The sequence below is a fragment of the Xyrauchen texanus genome, chromosome 24, assembly GCF_025860055.1.
Source record: "Xyrauchen texanus isolate HMW12.3.18 chromosome 24, RBS_HiC_50CHRs, whole genome shotgun sequence".
Lineage (NCBI taxonomy): Eukaryota > Metazoa > Chordata > Actinopteri > Cypriniformes > Catostomidae > Xyrauchen > Xyrauchen texanus.
The window spans coordinates 33961375-33975871 of NC_068299.1; the positions used below are offsets into that span (position 1 = coordinate 33961375).

General features: G+C 38.1%; 1 protein-coding gene across 5 annotated transcripts in view; it reads right to left on the reverse strand.

Annotated features, from left to right (window-relative positions):
* The window catches only part of LOC127618201 (cullin-9-like), a 67472-nt gene that overhangs the window by 42526 nt on the left and 10449 nt on the right, over nucleotides 1-14497 (reverse strand). For all 5 annotated transcript variants that reach the window (XM_052090513.1, XM_052090512.1, XM_052090510.1 and 2 more), the window contains exons 4-7: nucleotides 10778-11356; nucleotides 10315-10456; nucleotides 4027-4217; nucleotides 945-1356 (exon numbers count right to left, since the gene is read on the reverse strand). In XM_052090513.1, coding sequence (XP_051946473.1) covers nucleotides 945-1356; nucleotides 4027-4217; nucleotides 10315-10456; nucleotides 10778-11356 — 1324 coding nt within the window. The remainder of the gene's footprint in view (nucleotides 1-944; nucleotides 1357-4026; nucleotides 4218-10314; nucleotides 10457-10777; nucleotides 11357-14497) is intronic.

The window sequence follows — 14497 nt, forward strand, 5'->3', positions numbered from 1 at the left end:
TTCCACCATTCCTTCTGTGAAGTCTTCTCAAGGCAAAATATTTACTTCTGCCACAGATATTAAAAAAGCTTTAAAGAATTCTATTTCGATATTTATAGTTCCACCTCGTCTTCTTCTGATGAGGATTTTAGCAACTTTGATGAGCCATTAGAACTTCCTAAATTGAAGAATGATGGTCTTGATTGAGATATTACTTTGGAGGAGCTTGTAGAGGTAATTAAAGCCTTGCCAACAGGTAAGCCACCGGGGCCACAAGGTTTTGCTGCAGAATTTCTAAGATCTTATGTCACAGAACTGGCTCCACTTATGTTAGAAGTTTACACAAAGACATTAAAGAAAGGTGAACTACCGCCAACCATGACCTAGCCATGATCAGTCTCATTCTTAAAAAAGATAAAGCCACAAATTAATCTAAATGTTATCATCCAATTTCCTGATTCAGTTAGATGTAAAAATATTGTCTAAAATTCTGGCTAATCCATTAAGCAGATTAATTACATGGTCGTTGTTCTTCTGATAATCTTAGAAGTTTTATAAATATGTGGTCGGTAGCGAATCATCAAACCCAGATCACTGCCTCTCACTTGACACGAGAAGGCGTTTGATAGGATGGAATTAGGAACACTTTTATTGGATGGATTAAGTTATTTTATAAACAACCATTAGCAGCAGTGCCAACTCATGGATTCATTTTATGAATTTTAAAACGACACCTTATGTAGTATAAGCACCAGCTTTGTTTATCTAGGGTGCTTTAGCTCATCCAAGAGAAAAAAGTTTGGCTTCTTCCAGAGTAACAACATTCTTAAAGTTCTTCTTGACTTGTTTGGGACACGTCCAACTATGTATTTTCACATTACCTCATGATTCACACTCATGTGTAATAGTAAAATCTCTACCGGGTGAAACCAGTATAAAATGCAGTTTATAAAAGAAAGGCTTGCCTTTCATCTTCTCCTCCAGGTCATCAGGATATTTTGTGTCATCTTCACTGGGAAGCTCACTCTCTGTCTCACTGCCACAGCTGCCCGTGTCCGCTGGAATCTCCTTCTTAGCTTTCTTGGACACAGAGCCCATAGTGCAGGAAGAGGCAGAGGAGGAAGAGGAAGTTGTGGCTGATGATAGGGATGATAATGATGAAGCTCCTGGTCCTCCAAGCGAGCCATCCATCAGCATTTCCTCATCCTCAAGACCGGCACCACCACAGCTCAGGTAGTATTTGCTGAAGGTGTGCGAGCAGAGCAGGTCACCCAAACATGAGGCCTGCAGATTCTGTTTCAGGTAGTGGAGGATCTTCCGTACTACCTCACTGGTGAGGGACAGCTGGATCAGAGAAGAATCGTCCAAATCTGCCATCTAACACAAACCCAAAGAAAGCCGAAGAGAAAGCATGAGGTCACAACAAGTAGATCAACTACATACAAGTTCATTTGGGAGAGCTTACACGGATTCGTAACCAGACAAGGGTTTTTCCTGCATTGAAAATTACTCGACAGCCACCCAAGCAACAGCAAATTTAAGGATAATCATTTGTTAATTTATTTGCTGAAATGCACATTTGCGTAGAACGACTGAAGCTTGGTTTCAGCACAAATGTGGTGTTTACAGAACCACGAGATCCTCAAGATCCTCAAGATCCTCTCTGCTCTATCATACTGGGTCTTTGGAGCATGCACGTGTCAACCAAGAGATAGGAAAGCATAGAGCGGATCGCTTGCATCATACTGCTTCCCTCGATATCGCGGCACAGACCACAAAACTTCTTCAACCCCTATGAAGTCAACTGAGAACTTTCTAGCTTAAAGCACTATAGAGAAAGTCCAGCCTCTCAAACAGCTAGAGAGACCCAACATCTTCAAAAAGCACTGATGAGGAAGAGAGACAATGTACCACGTATAGTTTTATATGAAATTATCTATTAGACTTGATTACAACTGTAACAGTTGTAGTTAAAGTTTCTTAATACGTTTAGGCTAATATTTCTTGATATGATATACTAATATATATATATATATTTTTATTTTTTATTTTTTTTAAAGACTATAGGTAGGTACATTGACCTAACCACAGAAATGATTTGTCATCATGGTCTTGTGCTTTTTGACATTATACTGTACAAATAATAAAAATAAGTTAATAAGTCCATAAAGGGCTTTTAAGTCTGGACCTCCATGTTTTACAGACAAAGTTTACCTGCTGCAATATTTGCTCTGTTCAATTTATGTTTTATATAAAAAAACAAACAGACTTAAGAGACTTAAGAGTCTGATTAAAGGAAAACAGTATCTGTTATGAGTAGGAAACAAACATTTTCTCTAGCACAGTCCTAACTCAGTAAAGCGGTCTATTCACAGACACTGTCAGAATATTAATCCTAATATAGAAAACTAGTCCTATAGAAATAAGATTTCAATTAAATTAAACTTAGTTTGATTTCACAAAGCATCTTAAAAAAATCTGTGTCAAAAGCAGAAGGTTCCAGATGCTTAGATGATAAAAAAAAATATCTAAAGGTACACATGAAATACAATCAAGAGATTGTTATATATTAATTGTGGTTATGTAATAAACCAACTATGAGCATGTGGATGACGTATACTTTAGAATAGGGCTGGGCGATAAAACGATATCGATATATATCACGATAAAGAAAATCCACGATAAGCTTGAGGAATTTTCGATATTTACTGCGTGTTGCTAAAACACAAGCAGTTTGCGTTTCCACTGGGGCGGAAGAAATCCACTCAAAGGCGCTTGCATCACTAGGAGAGAGCTCGCTCCGCACCGCTCCCAATCCAACGATCTACCTTGCGAACATGAAGCTCGGCTTTCATAGGAATGAATTGAAAACGCTCTCAGCTTTGCTCACAACACGCCAGTGGTAACGTAGGGTCAGACTGGATGAACTTGCTAATGCTAGCTGCCTTGCTAACGATTAGGCTAAGTCGGACACCGGATTGATTTCCATGCGCACCGCAAGACTTCATGACAACGATTGCGCCCTCTCATCATCTCTAGGAAAGAGCGCAACTGAACAACAGTGATGTGAACAACAGCTCTGATCTTTCTGCGCTGTAATCTTGAATATTGTTCTCTAGCACCAAACATACATAATGTCTGCCCTGTCCCGCTCCGCATGCGTTGCCTCTTTTCCCTGCATGTGTATAGACATGAAGCGCCGCATGAGTTAACGTGGTTTCAAAGCACCTTTTAGACCAAAATGTTTTTCCATTCAAAATTTTCTTTCGGGACACCCCTGAACCCACATTCAGCATCATTCCACAGTCACAAGTGCTTCTATGCCCCATAATTTGGTATCTGAATCTAGAGAAAAATAAAAAATATTTCATTTTAAAGTAAAAATATTCCAACAAATACTGGACTGCTGTCACTATGCTTCAGAACAAACAGATGATATTTTAACATTCATTTTGAATTGATAAACTATATTTTAATATTTTGGTAAAAGATCCCGCGGACCCCACTGCTTTGGCCGTCTCTGGACCCCCTGTGCAGTTTTGTAGAGACTATTTTGACTGTTTAGAATTTTTTATTTATTTTCTTTCGTCAACTTTGAAATAAAAAAAAGAAAGTGCAATGTGTAAAGGTATATCATGATAAATATCGAAAATAAAATAAAAAATCCTGTTTCACTTCAAATCTGACATATTGGTGAGTAAAATGGAATGCAAAAGGGTTTAATGCAGTCAGCAGGGATCAAAACCCTTCCCCGTGAATTTTCCAGTTATTCGGGATAATTGGATAAGGATTTTTTTTTTAAATAATTTTATAGGGAATAAAAGAAAGATAAATCATTTTATAGAGAAAAAAAGAAATTTCTAGCTAATTTTAGAGCTCTGCATAAGAAATATTTACAGATTCGTTTCTTAATTCACCTGCAATTGGCAGGTGTGGCAAAGTTAATTTTGTACCCTGTTTACAAGTAAACCCACTCTCTGCTCAATAGCCTATTCTTTGAAGGAAAGCCAAAGTTAAAGAATTGCTTGTAGTAAAGGTCGAGCGCACCGGTTCATCAAGGCTCTGTCGCAGGATATTGTTGATCTCCTGCTGCTGTTTGGACTCCAGCTTCTTAATGAAGAAGAGCACCTCCCACCATTCAGCACGACTCAGGGTGGTTGCATCATTCTGAGAGCACTCCAACAGGTACGGCAATGTGTAAAGCCCACCGGGGGGCTTTGAGAAGAACGTCTGACTCACTAAAATGTTCACACAGAGATACATAACAGAGGAACACAGAGTGATGCCAACTTTAGAGATGGATACACAAACAAAGCAAGCACAAATGGGTGGATCTCATAAAACCCATCAAAAACATGTCTGGGTCACCTTTCACCCCAAAAATAAAATAAAGAAAAACTAATTGTATTTTGTTCAAAGGAAATTCATTTTAAACCATTACCATATTTTGCATTGTGATGTTATTTACATGAAAATAAGGCTTAACAATTTTATTTGTAATAGAATTTTCTTTATTATACTGAAAACAAAAATAAAATACTTAAAGGTATAGTTCTCTAAATTCTCTCATCATTCACCTCATGCCATCCCAGATATGTATGACTTTCTTCTGCAGAACACAAATGAAGATTTTTAGAAGAATATTTCAGTTCTGTAGGTCCATACAATACAAGTGAATAGTGATCAGACCTTTATAGCTCCAAAATTCACATAAAAGGAGACTCCAGTGGTTAAATCCATATCTTCAGAAGCAAATTAATAGGTGTGGGTGAGATACAGAACAATATTTAAGTCCTTTTTTTAAACTCTAAATCTCCACTTTCACTTTTACATCTGAAAGTGAAAGTTAAAATGGAGATTTAGAGTAAAATAATTAAAATATTGTTCTGTATCTCACCCACACCTATTATATTAGGGCTGAAATGATTAGTCAACGTTATCGATGACAAAAAATTGCCAACAAAAATTCTCTTGACATTGTCGAATAGTCGTTTGATTTAATTTAACTTAACATAACATCAGATATGAAACTAATAATGCCGCACAAGAGGAGCACTGCATCTCGTACCTGATTGAGGAGAGAAAATGCAGCTCACAGTCCAGACAAACTTTCCAAACAGCTTCAGGTGATGTAGTTCATTAAGTATTAGAAATTATACAAAAATACAAAATAACTAAATACAGAAAAAGTACCATTGTGAAATACAGCAGAGCCGGGGCTGCCGTTCCACTGAAGCAAAACTTGCATGTCAGAGCATCTTTAAAAGAAACATCTCACATCACATCTTTAATGCATCCTTTATTCAAGTTAAAATAAGAAGGAAGCAGGTCATGTAAAAACGTACAAACTCCGAAACTGGCATATATCTGTGCAGTCAGTGCGCTTCTATGAGTTGCTTGAAGTGACCCGATCTAAGGGGGAGCGATTGAAACTGCACCCGGCTTATGTACACTGTGGCACTGATGTACACTTGTCCCTCACGCACGCTTGCTCCAGTTAGATTATAACATGATGACTTGCCACAAAGTGAATCATAATACATGTGTGTTGCGGTTTGGCAACATATTGAATCATAATATATGAGGTCACTGTGTGTTTCTTATCGTGAAGAAAATCTGTGATATGCAGCTTTATTAAGATTTTTTTTTTTTTTTTGAGAGTTAAAGATGGATCGATGTGAACAAAAAGGTAAGAGGGTAGTCTTGTTTTGGCTTATTTTCCAAAATTAATATCTAAATGTCTTTTAAAATTGAGTATATTTACTTTAGGAGCTATACTGCAGAAGAAGAATTTGTTGTTGAGAATATTGAATAAATTAATTAATATATTTTGAAATATTTTACAAGATACATTTACCTGAATCAACATATATTTAGATACTTAAAGATATTTAGACTTGCTTTCAGAGAATATATCTAGAATATAATTAATATAACGGTTATTTTTTATCAATTAAACTAACGATGATTTTTTTTACGATTATTTTTTAGCGATTAATCTAATGATTTTTCTAAAGATTTTTTTATTATTATTTCTTGATTAATATTACAATTATTATTACATTACTTCTCTTAAAAACAAACAAATGTACAAGAAACAAAGTGTGCACTGCAGGGCATTATTCTGCAACAAAAATAGCCCTGTCTTGGTAATCTCCATTTTACAGTCCAACATAATTTTATTTTGGAGAGATTTTATGTTGGACTGCTAAACTCAAGGTTGCACAATATTTTGATATTCCCCCTGAAAGGGACTTACATTTTATTTTGGAGTGATTTTAAGTAAGAACAGGAAAGCGCAAACTACATTTAGCAATCCAACAACAAAATAAATGAAACAAAATGTAAAATTCAAGTCATTTTCAGGAGGAATATCAAAACATTGTGCAACCTTGAGTTTAACAGTCCAACATAAAATCATTTTACAGTAAAATTAGTGCAATTTGAGTAACACTTTCTAACAGGAATAACACAAACTTCGTGCATTCTTAATCAACTCTCAGTAAAAAAAACATTTGTAACGAAACAATTCACAAGGTAGGAACCTAATAATGAAAATTAGGGGTCACTATTGTGAAATTAGGCTGACAATTAATTGTCAAACAAATAATTGTGATTATGACTATGATTACTGTTTTAGGACTATGATGATTGTCTGTTTTAGGTGTTTCATGAATATGATGAATAATTACCATATAAACTCACTATGTGTGCTTCATTCATTTATACAAATTTAGCTTGGGTCATATAATAAAATAAGGGTATATGATTTCCTTTTCAGGCTTCAAAAATGTATGAATGACAGTCAAATAAAATTATACAATAATTAAAATAATATTTTAATTATCAAAATATGTCTAAATAACTCAAATATCTCTTTATTTGTCCGATTTACTTTTGATCCATTGGACTTTCAATGTTTTGTTTTCTTTTGTAACTCCGCTAACCTGTATAGCTATTATAGTATATTATATTATGCAATGGTCAAATATTTTTGCCTTAAATTCTTCACTTTCACGCATTATTTTAAGGCTCTCTGGTTAACTCACAAGCCCTTATTTCTCATGAAGGAAGACTTTGAGATTCTGTTTCTTGCATTTGATCATCTCCACAGAAATGGAGCATCTCCTCTCTCTCACTGCCTATTATTAAACTGCGTGAATAAACCCACAATGACCACGCATATTTAACATTTACATGGCCGTAAAGTGGAACTGGAGCACTTTGAGTTCACAAAACGAATCCATGTTTACACATATCCGAGTTTTGCGCATGCCTCTGTAGACGGTGTGCGCATCAGAGCGCTTCAGAAGTGGTTCATCTTCACACACACTCTCAAGAGAGCTGCTGTTGTGACGTCCGTGGTGCGGTTCCCTGAGATGTTTGGAGTTCAAGTGAATGAGACAAAAGTGCTTTTTCCTCCGCGCTCACTGGCGTTTTTGGTCGCTTAGTGCGAAATTGACTCACAATGTAGAGGGCAGCATGGCCGTTAAAGTAAACAGAAAATATAAAATGGCCAAATAACAAAATTAGATGACGCATGGTGTAACGTTACATTAGCAGCGGTGTAGAAATTACTTTTAACATGGGGGCGATGAGGAAACATTTAGAAAATCTATTTTAAGTGACTACTACTAACATAAACACGTGTTGTAATACTATATCATGTTTGGGTGGGTGGGGACAAAAAGTAAACCGGACTTATGGTGTTGCTGTCCTTTTCTGCATATCACGGTGCAGCCCTCTTCAGCATGTCGTGGACCCTTTTGCAGCCCTCTTCAGCATGTCGTGGCGGCCAGTTTCAGCATGTCGTGGCGGCCAGTTTCAGCATGTCGTGGCGGCCAGTTTCAGCATGTCGTGGCGGCCAGTTTCAGCTTATCGTGGCCAGTTCGGCCCCGTTTTGCAGGCGGCCCACTGGAAAAAGTCTGGGTTCTCCCTATGGAAAGTCTGCCAGTGCCTGTGAGCATTTTAAAGCTGTCGAGTGCCAGTCATACTGCACGCTGCTACTGGACAGAGTTGGCACTACTGCGGTAAAGTTATTTTTACGTTTGACGTTCGTTGGATATTGGGGTTCATACACATTAAACTTCAAGACCACTTGACCTTAAGATGTCAAACCAACTGCAAATTACTCAGAATATTATTCGCTCTGTTGCTTATGATGGCTTTTTTATGGAAGCTTTTCTTTGTTAGTGTTTCAACAAAATATTTAGTCCCTGTTTTTAAGTTCTATATAAAAACTCCCCAAAAATAACACTTTTACAATAGAGGGAATAATAAGCGGAGTAATTTGCAGTTGGTTTGCTTTAACTTTACTGGAGTGTCCAGTATTACCGGTACTGCAAAAACACTGGTATCGTTACATCTTTTTTATTTTAGTGTCATCTTGGTACCGAAGTACCGGTATTTTTAACACTACTTCTGAATATTATATCCTTCCAAGATAGACAGACGAAGATATTATTTACAAAAAAAAAAAAGTGTTCTGCAGAAGAAAGTCATACACATCTGGGATGACACAAAGTGAGTGAATAAAATAATTGTTATTTTAATAATAACCCCTGTGTTGATATAACCCAATATGACTTTCTTTTTCTTAACACAAAGGGTGAAACTGCTAAAAACTTGGTTCTCAGTGATGTCCTACAGTGGCAGTTTATTGTGGCCACATCTTTAAGCTTCAAAAGGACTAAAAATTATAATTCAGAAGTCTAATAAATTATTCCATGAGACTCATGATTGTTATAAATTATTGTTTTGTGCAAAACAAACCAAAATCGAATGTATTATTTTAGTGAAACTGTTGGCCGACCATTGCTCTCTGTGCTTTCATGAGACCAGGAGTTCACACAGCCTGCTTGCGAAATGGGACATTCAAGTGAAAACGTATTTTGTTTATCTAAAAACAGGTCTGCCACAGCGATACTAAAGAACACAACACAGCTGCACACAAACCAGAGAACCGAACTTACAAAACAGGTATGAAGGGTTTGTATTCAAGGAAAATGCCAGCCTTATTTTTTTCAATCAAAGAGAGAGGGCAGGAATGTTCTCCATTCTGAACCTCCATCTGAAGAGAGTGATACCTCAGTGAAACATTCGGTAGATGTGACATTCATTCTCTGCCAAAATCAAGTAGTTTGTAACGTCTCATGATATGCAGGCTTCAATATATTGTTATGAGAACATTTTTGAAATGGTGTCTGTTCACAGCAAGCAGGGTTACCAAGCCCGATGGCAAAAATAGAAACCAAGCGAATGACAGATTGTACCGTTGCTCGTCACGGCTAGTTAGGACAAAAACTCTGAATAACTTCAGCCTCCTCGGTCTATGGCTGCGTCCGAAAACTGGAAAATGCTGCCTTCGGAGGTTGTATACAGAGGTAGGATGAAAATAAACTGTGCTAAGGCCAGTTCCCTTTAGAGTTCCATTCATTCACGAACATTGTCAGTTAAGCCGTTAACTGAACGTATTCGGATGTAGCCACCTCTCTAAGTTTGATTGAGTACCCTGGCTAAAATAACTAGATAAATAAATAAAGGCTGGGCATAGAAATGCATCTATTCATGGACTACAAACTCTTCATGCATATTTTGTAAGTTCAGTTCTCTGGTTTGTGTGCAGCTGTGTTGTGTTCTTTAGTATTGCTGTGGCAGACCTGTTTTTAGATGAACAAAATGCATTTTTGCTTGATAGCCACATTTCACCAGTGGGCTGCGTAAACTACTGGTCTTGTGCAGTCTTGTGAACACGTGAGAGGAAAGCAACAGTCTGTTAAGAATTTCATTAAATAATACATTCAATTTCAGTTTGTTTCTCACCAAACCTTAATGTATGTTTTCATTACAATCATGAGTCTCAAGGAATCATTTATTAGATTCTGAATTATATATTGGATCCTTTTGAAGCTAGAAGAGGTGGTCACCATAATCTGCCAATGTATGACATCACGGAGCACTAAATATATTTCACAATTTCGCCCTTTGCGTTAAGAAAAAAAAGTCATATTGGGTTATAACAACAAAGGGGTGAGTAAACAATGGCTGAATTTTTATTTTTGGGTGAACTAATCCTTTAAAATTTAAAAAGTACAAAAATCTTTGAATTGCAGTATTTTTCTACTGTAATACAGTAAAGATTTACTGCATAAAAGTAATGAGAAATGCACACGGCAACAACAATTTGTGTTTTACTGTCATGGCTGTAAAAAAATGGTCTTTTGATTTTGGAGAGAAATATGACCAGGACATGCTTTTGTAAGATTCACCCAAATAATCATAAATTGTCCCCACATAGGAAGTGTGTGATTGCATTCCTCATTTTTTGTGTCTGACCTGTAGTGAGTTTGAGTGTCTCTGCAAGGGAAGAGGCCTTCTCCTGAGACTCTTTCACAGCCTGGCCTCCACTACCATTGCCCAGGATCTCAATCATATGCCAGTGCACCCAGTATGTCCTGGAGAGGGAGTTCCAGTACACCTGCAGATAAAATGATAAACAAAAAAGATTAAAAAGATTTAAAAACAAAAACAAACTTTATTAACTTATTGTCAGTTAAAGGTCATATATTGCATGATTGACTAGTGCTCACCACTCCAAAAAATAACATTTTAGTTAGGATGCTACCCTAGATGGTAACGGCATGTAAACAATAGTCAGCAAGACAACCTACTAGAGGACTAAAGTTCCTGAATGCAGAAAATATTAATAAAATGTGTCTGTCAAAGAAATGATAACTGTTCTTTGAAACATATGACGTGCTTGATTTGCCTGACCTGTATGCATTCACATAGCACTGACCTGCACGGGTGGTGAGCCGTCGTTACTGTAGCGAAACTCTCCCTCATCCCCAGCGCTGACCTCCTCGTAGTCCTCCAACATACGGACCGCCATGCCACTCTTCAGGTTGTCCTGCACATACTCCACATACGCAGAGCGTGACGTAAAGTCAGAACGTGTCTTGAAACCGTTTGTCGTTTTCTTCTTCTTTTGTGGTGTGACCGCTGCAATGGCCGTAGCCACAATGACAGATGTAGCTGAGAAGCGTGGCTGAAAGATAGAGCGAACGGGGAGTTTCTGGGTGTCGTTATTTATCTCCTCCAACCCTCTGGTTGCACTCAGGGAGATCATGGGCAGCTGTCGGTTGCGGTCCCATCCCATGACACGCACCAGCTCGGAGATGAGGTTGGCCATGGCCATGGTGAACTCAAACTCTCGCTGCAGACGGGCATGCTCTGATTGGTAGGTGGCAGTGGAGGAGGAGGGGCCCACATCCTGTCGCTCAGAGGATGACTCGACACCCGAAGTGTTGAGCTTGTCCATCAAAGAAGTGACACACAAATAGCGCTTTACCAGAGAGAACAGCAGCTTGCCCGGAATCTATAAAAGATACAAACAATAGACACTGATATAAGAAACTACGGGGAGTGTTTTCTTCAGAAGTGATTTTCCCTACATCCTTGTACCTTCCAAGACTTAACATTTCACTGTGAAAGCTTTAAAGGGCTGAAACACGTGGGGCTAAAAAAAATAATGGCCATTCAAGTCTTTGTCATATTTATTTGAAAAAATTTTTGGAACTACCCTAAAGCATGGCTACATTGACTGGTCTCTATTCAAATTGACCTGTGAAGGCATCATTCATGCCATTTGGTATGCAGTGTTATGATCCCGTCAACCATCAATAATGGCACTCAAATCAAGAGGTACACAAGAGCTTGGATTCAAAATCTTGTGATCCACCCCTAGAACTTTTTCACGCTAGCACCATCTTTTGAGTGTCCAGAAAGCACCAGGATCGTCTCCTCCTGAGGAGTCAGCTATGGAATCGTGTCACCACCAGTGTAGAGCTTGCTCAATATTGGCAGCATGTTGGTGTAAGTGCATCTGCATGGACAGTGAGGCGAAGACTTTTGGACAATGGCCTGGTGTCGAGAAGTGCACAAAGAAGCCACTCTTCTCCAAGAAAAACATCAAGGACAGACTGAAATTCTGCAGGAAGTACAAGGATTGGACAACAGAAGACAGGTGCAAAGTTATTTTCTCTGATAAAGCCCCCTTCCGACTGTTTGGGACACCTGGAAAATCGATAGTCCGGAGAAGAAAAGGTGATCGCTACCATGACTCCTGTGTCGTGACAACAGTGAAGCATCTTGAGACCATCCATGTGTGGGGTTGCTTTTCATACAAGGGATTGGGTACTCTCACAATTCTGCCCAAAAACTCTGCCATGAATAAAGAATGGTCTCAAAATGTCCTGCAAGAGCAACTTCTCCCAATGATAAAGGAGCAAGTTGGTGATGATCCGTGCATTTTCCAGCACCATGTCACAAGGCAAGATTAATTATGAAGTGGTTCAGAGATCATTTCATTGAAATTTTGGATCCGTGGCCAGGCAACTTCCCGGATCTTAATCCCATAGAGAACCTGTGGTCAATCCTCAAAAGGCGAGTGGACAAGCAGAAGCCCACATATTGTGATCAACTCCGAGCACTAATAAGGCAAGAATGGATCGCCATCAGTCAGGATTTGGCCAAGAAGCTGATTTCCAGAATGCCAGAGCGAATTGCAGAGGTTATGAAGAAAAGGGTCAACACTGTAAATATTGACTCTGCACATGTTTTTGCCAATAAGATCCTTTAAAACTTATGAAACACTTATCACTGTTTTCCAGTATACCATAGAAACATGTGAAAAATGTATCTACAAATACTGAAGCAACAAACTTTGCAAAACACAAAATTTATGTCACTACAAATACTTTTGGCCACGGCTTTACATTTGAAGTCAGAAGTTTACATGCATACAAGTTTACATAGGTTGAAGTCATTAAAACTCATTTTGTAACCACTCCACAGATTTAATATTAGCAAACTATAGTTTTTGCAAGTCTTTAGGACATCTACTTTGTGCATGACATGAGTAATTTTTCCAACAATGGTTTACAGACAGATTGTTTCACTTTTAATTGACAATACCACAAATCCAGTGGGTCAGAATTAATATACAAGTTAACTGTGAAGTAGCTTGAGAAAATCTAGAAAATTATGTCAAGCCTTTGGAAAATTAGTCAATTAGCTTCTTATAAGAGGTGTCCTGAATTGGAGGTGTACCTGTGGATGTATTTTAAGGCTTACCTTCAAACTCTGTGCTTCTTTCTTTGACATCATAGGAAAACCAAAAGAAATCAGTTAAGACCTCAGAACAAAAAACAATTGTGGACTTCCATATGTCTCTTTCATCCTTGGGAGCAATTTCTTGGGAACAAAGGTACCACGTTCATCTGTACAAACAATAGTATGCAGGCATAAACACCATGGGACCATGCAGCCATCATACCGCCCAGGAAGGAGACACATTCTGTCTCAGAGATGAATGTGGTTTGGTATGAAAAGTGCAAATCAATCCCAGAACAGTAGCAAAGGACCTTGTTAAGATGCTAGAGGAAACAGGTAGACAAGTATCTATATCCACAGTAAAATGAGTCCTATATCAACATATCCTGAAAAGATGCTCAGCAAGGAAGAAGCCACTGCTCCAAAACTGCCATAAAAAAGCCAGACTACAGTTTGCAAGTGCACATGGGGATGAAGATCTTACTTTTTGGAGAAATGTCCTCAGATCTGATGAAACAAAAATGGAACTGTTTGACCATAATGACCATCATTATGTTTGGAGGAAAAAGTGTGAGCCTTGCATGCCGAAGAACACCATCCCAACCGTGAAGCATGGTGGTGGCAGCATCATGTTGTGGTGGTGCTTTGCTATAGGAGGGATTGGTGCCCTTCACAAAATAGATGGCATCATGAGGAAGGAAAATTATGTGGATATATTGAAGCAGCATCTCAAGACATAAGCCAGGAAGTTAAAGCTCAGTCGCAATTGTTATAATAATCTTCCAAATGGACAATGAACCAAAGCATACCTCCAAAGTTGTGGCAAAATGGCTTAAGGACAACAAAGTCGAGTGGCCATTACAAAGCCCTAACCTCAATCTGAAGAAAATGTGTGGGCAGAACTGAAAAAGCTTGTGCGAGCAACGAGGCCTACAAACCTGACTCAGTTACACCAGTTCTATCTGGAGGAATGGTCCAAAATTACGGCAGCTATTGTGAGAAGCTTGTGGAAGGCTACTCAAAAAGTTTGACCAAAGTTAAACAACTTAAGAGGCAATGCTACCAAATACTAACAAATTGTATGTAAACTTCTGACCCACAGAAGAAATAAAAGCTGAAATAAATAATTCTCTACTATTATTTTTGACATTTCACATTCTTAAAATAAAGTAGCGATCCTATCTGACCTAAGACAGGGAATATTTTCAACAATTAAATGTCAGGAATTTGAAGGCTCTATATAGTTAGGATTATGGATGTTCATAATTTATTCTTACATTCTGAACAACCATAACATAACCATGATAAACATTATAGGTACACCATGACACAGGATCACCTCAGTGGTCTTGAGAAAATAAGTATCAACCATTTGATTGATGGGTATGGGGTTGGGGATGTTTGG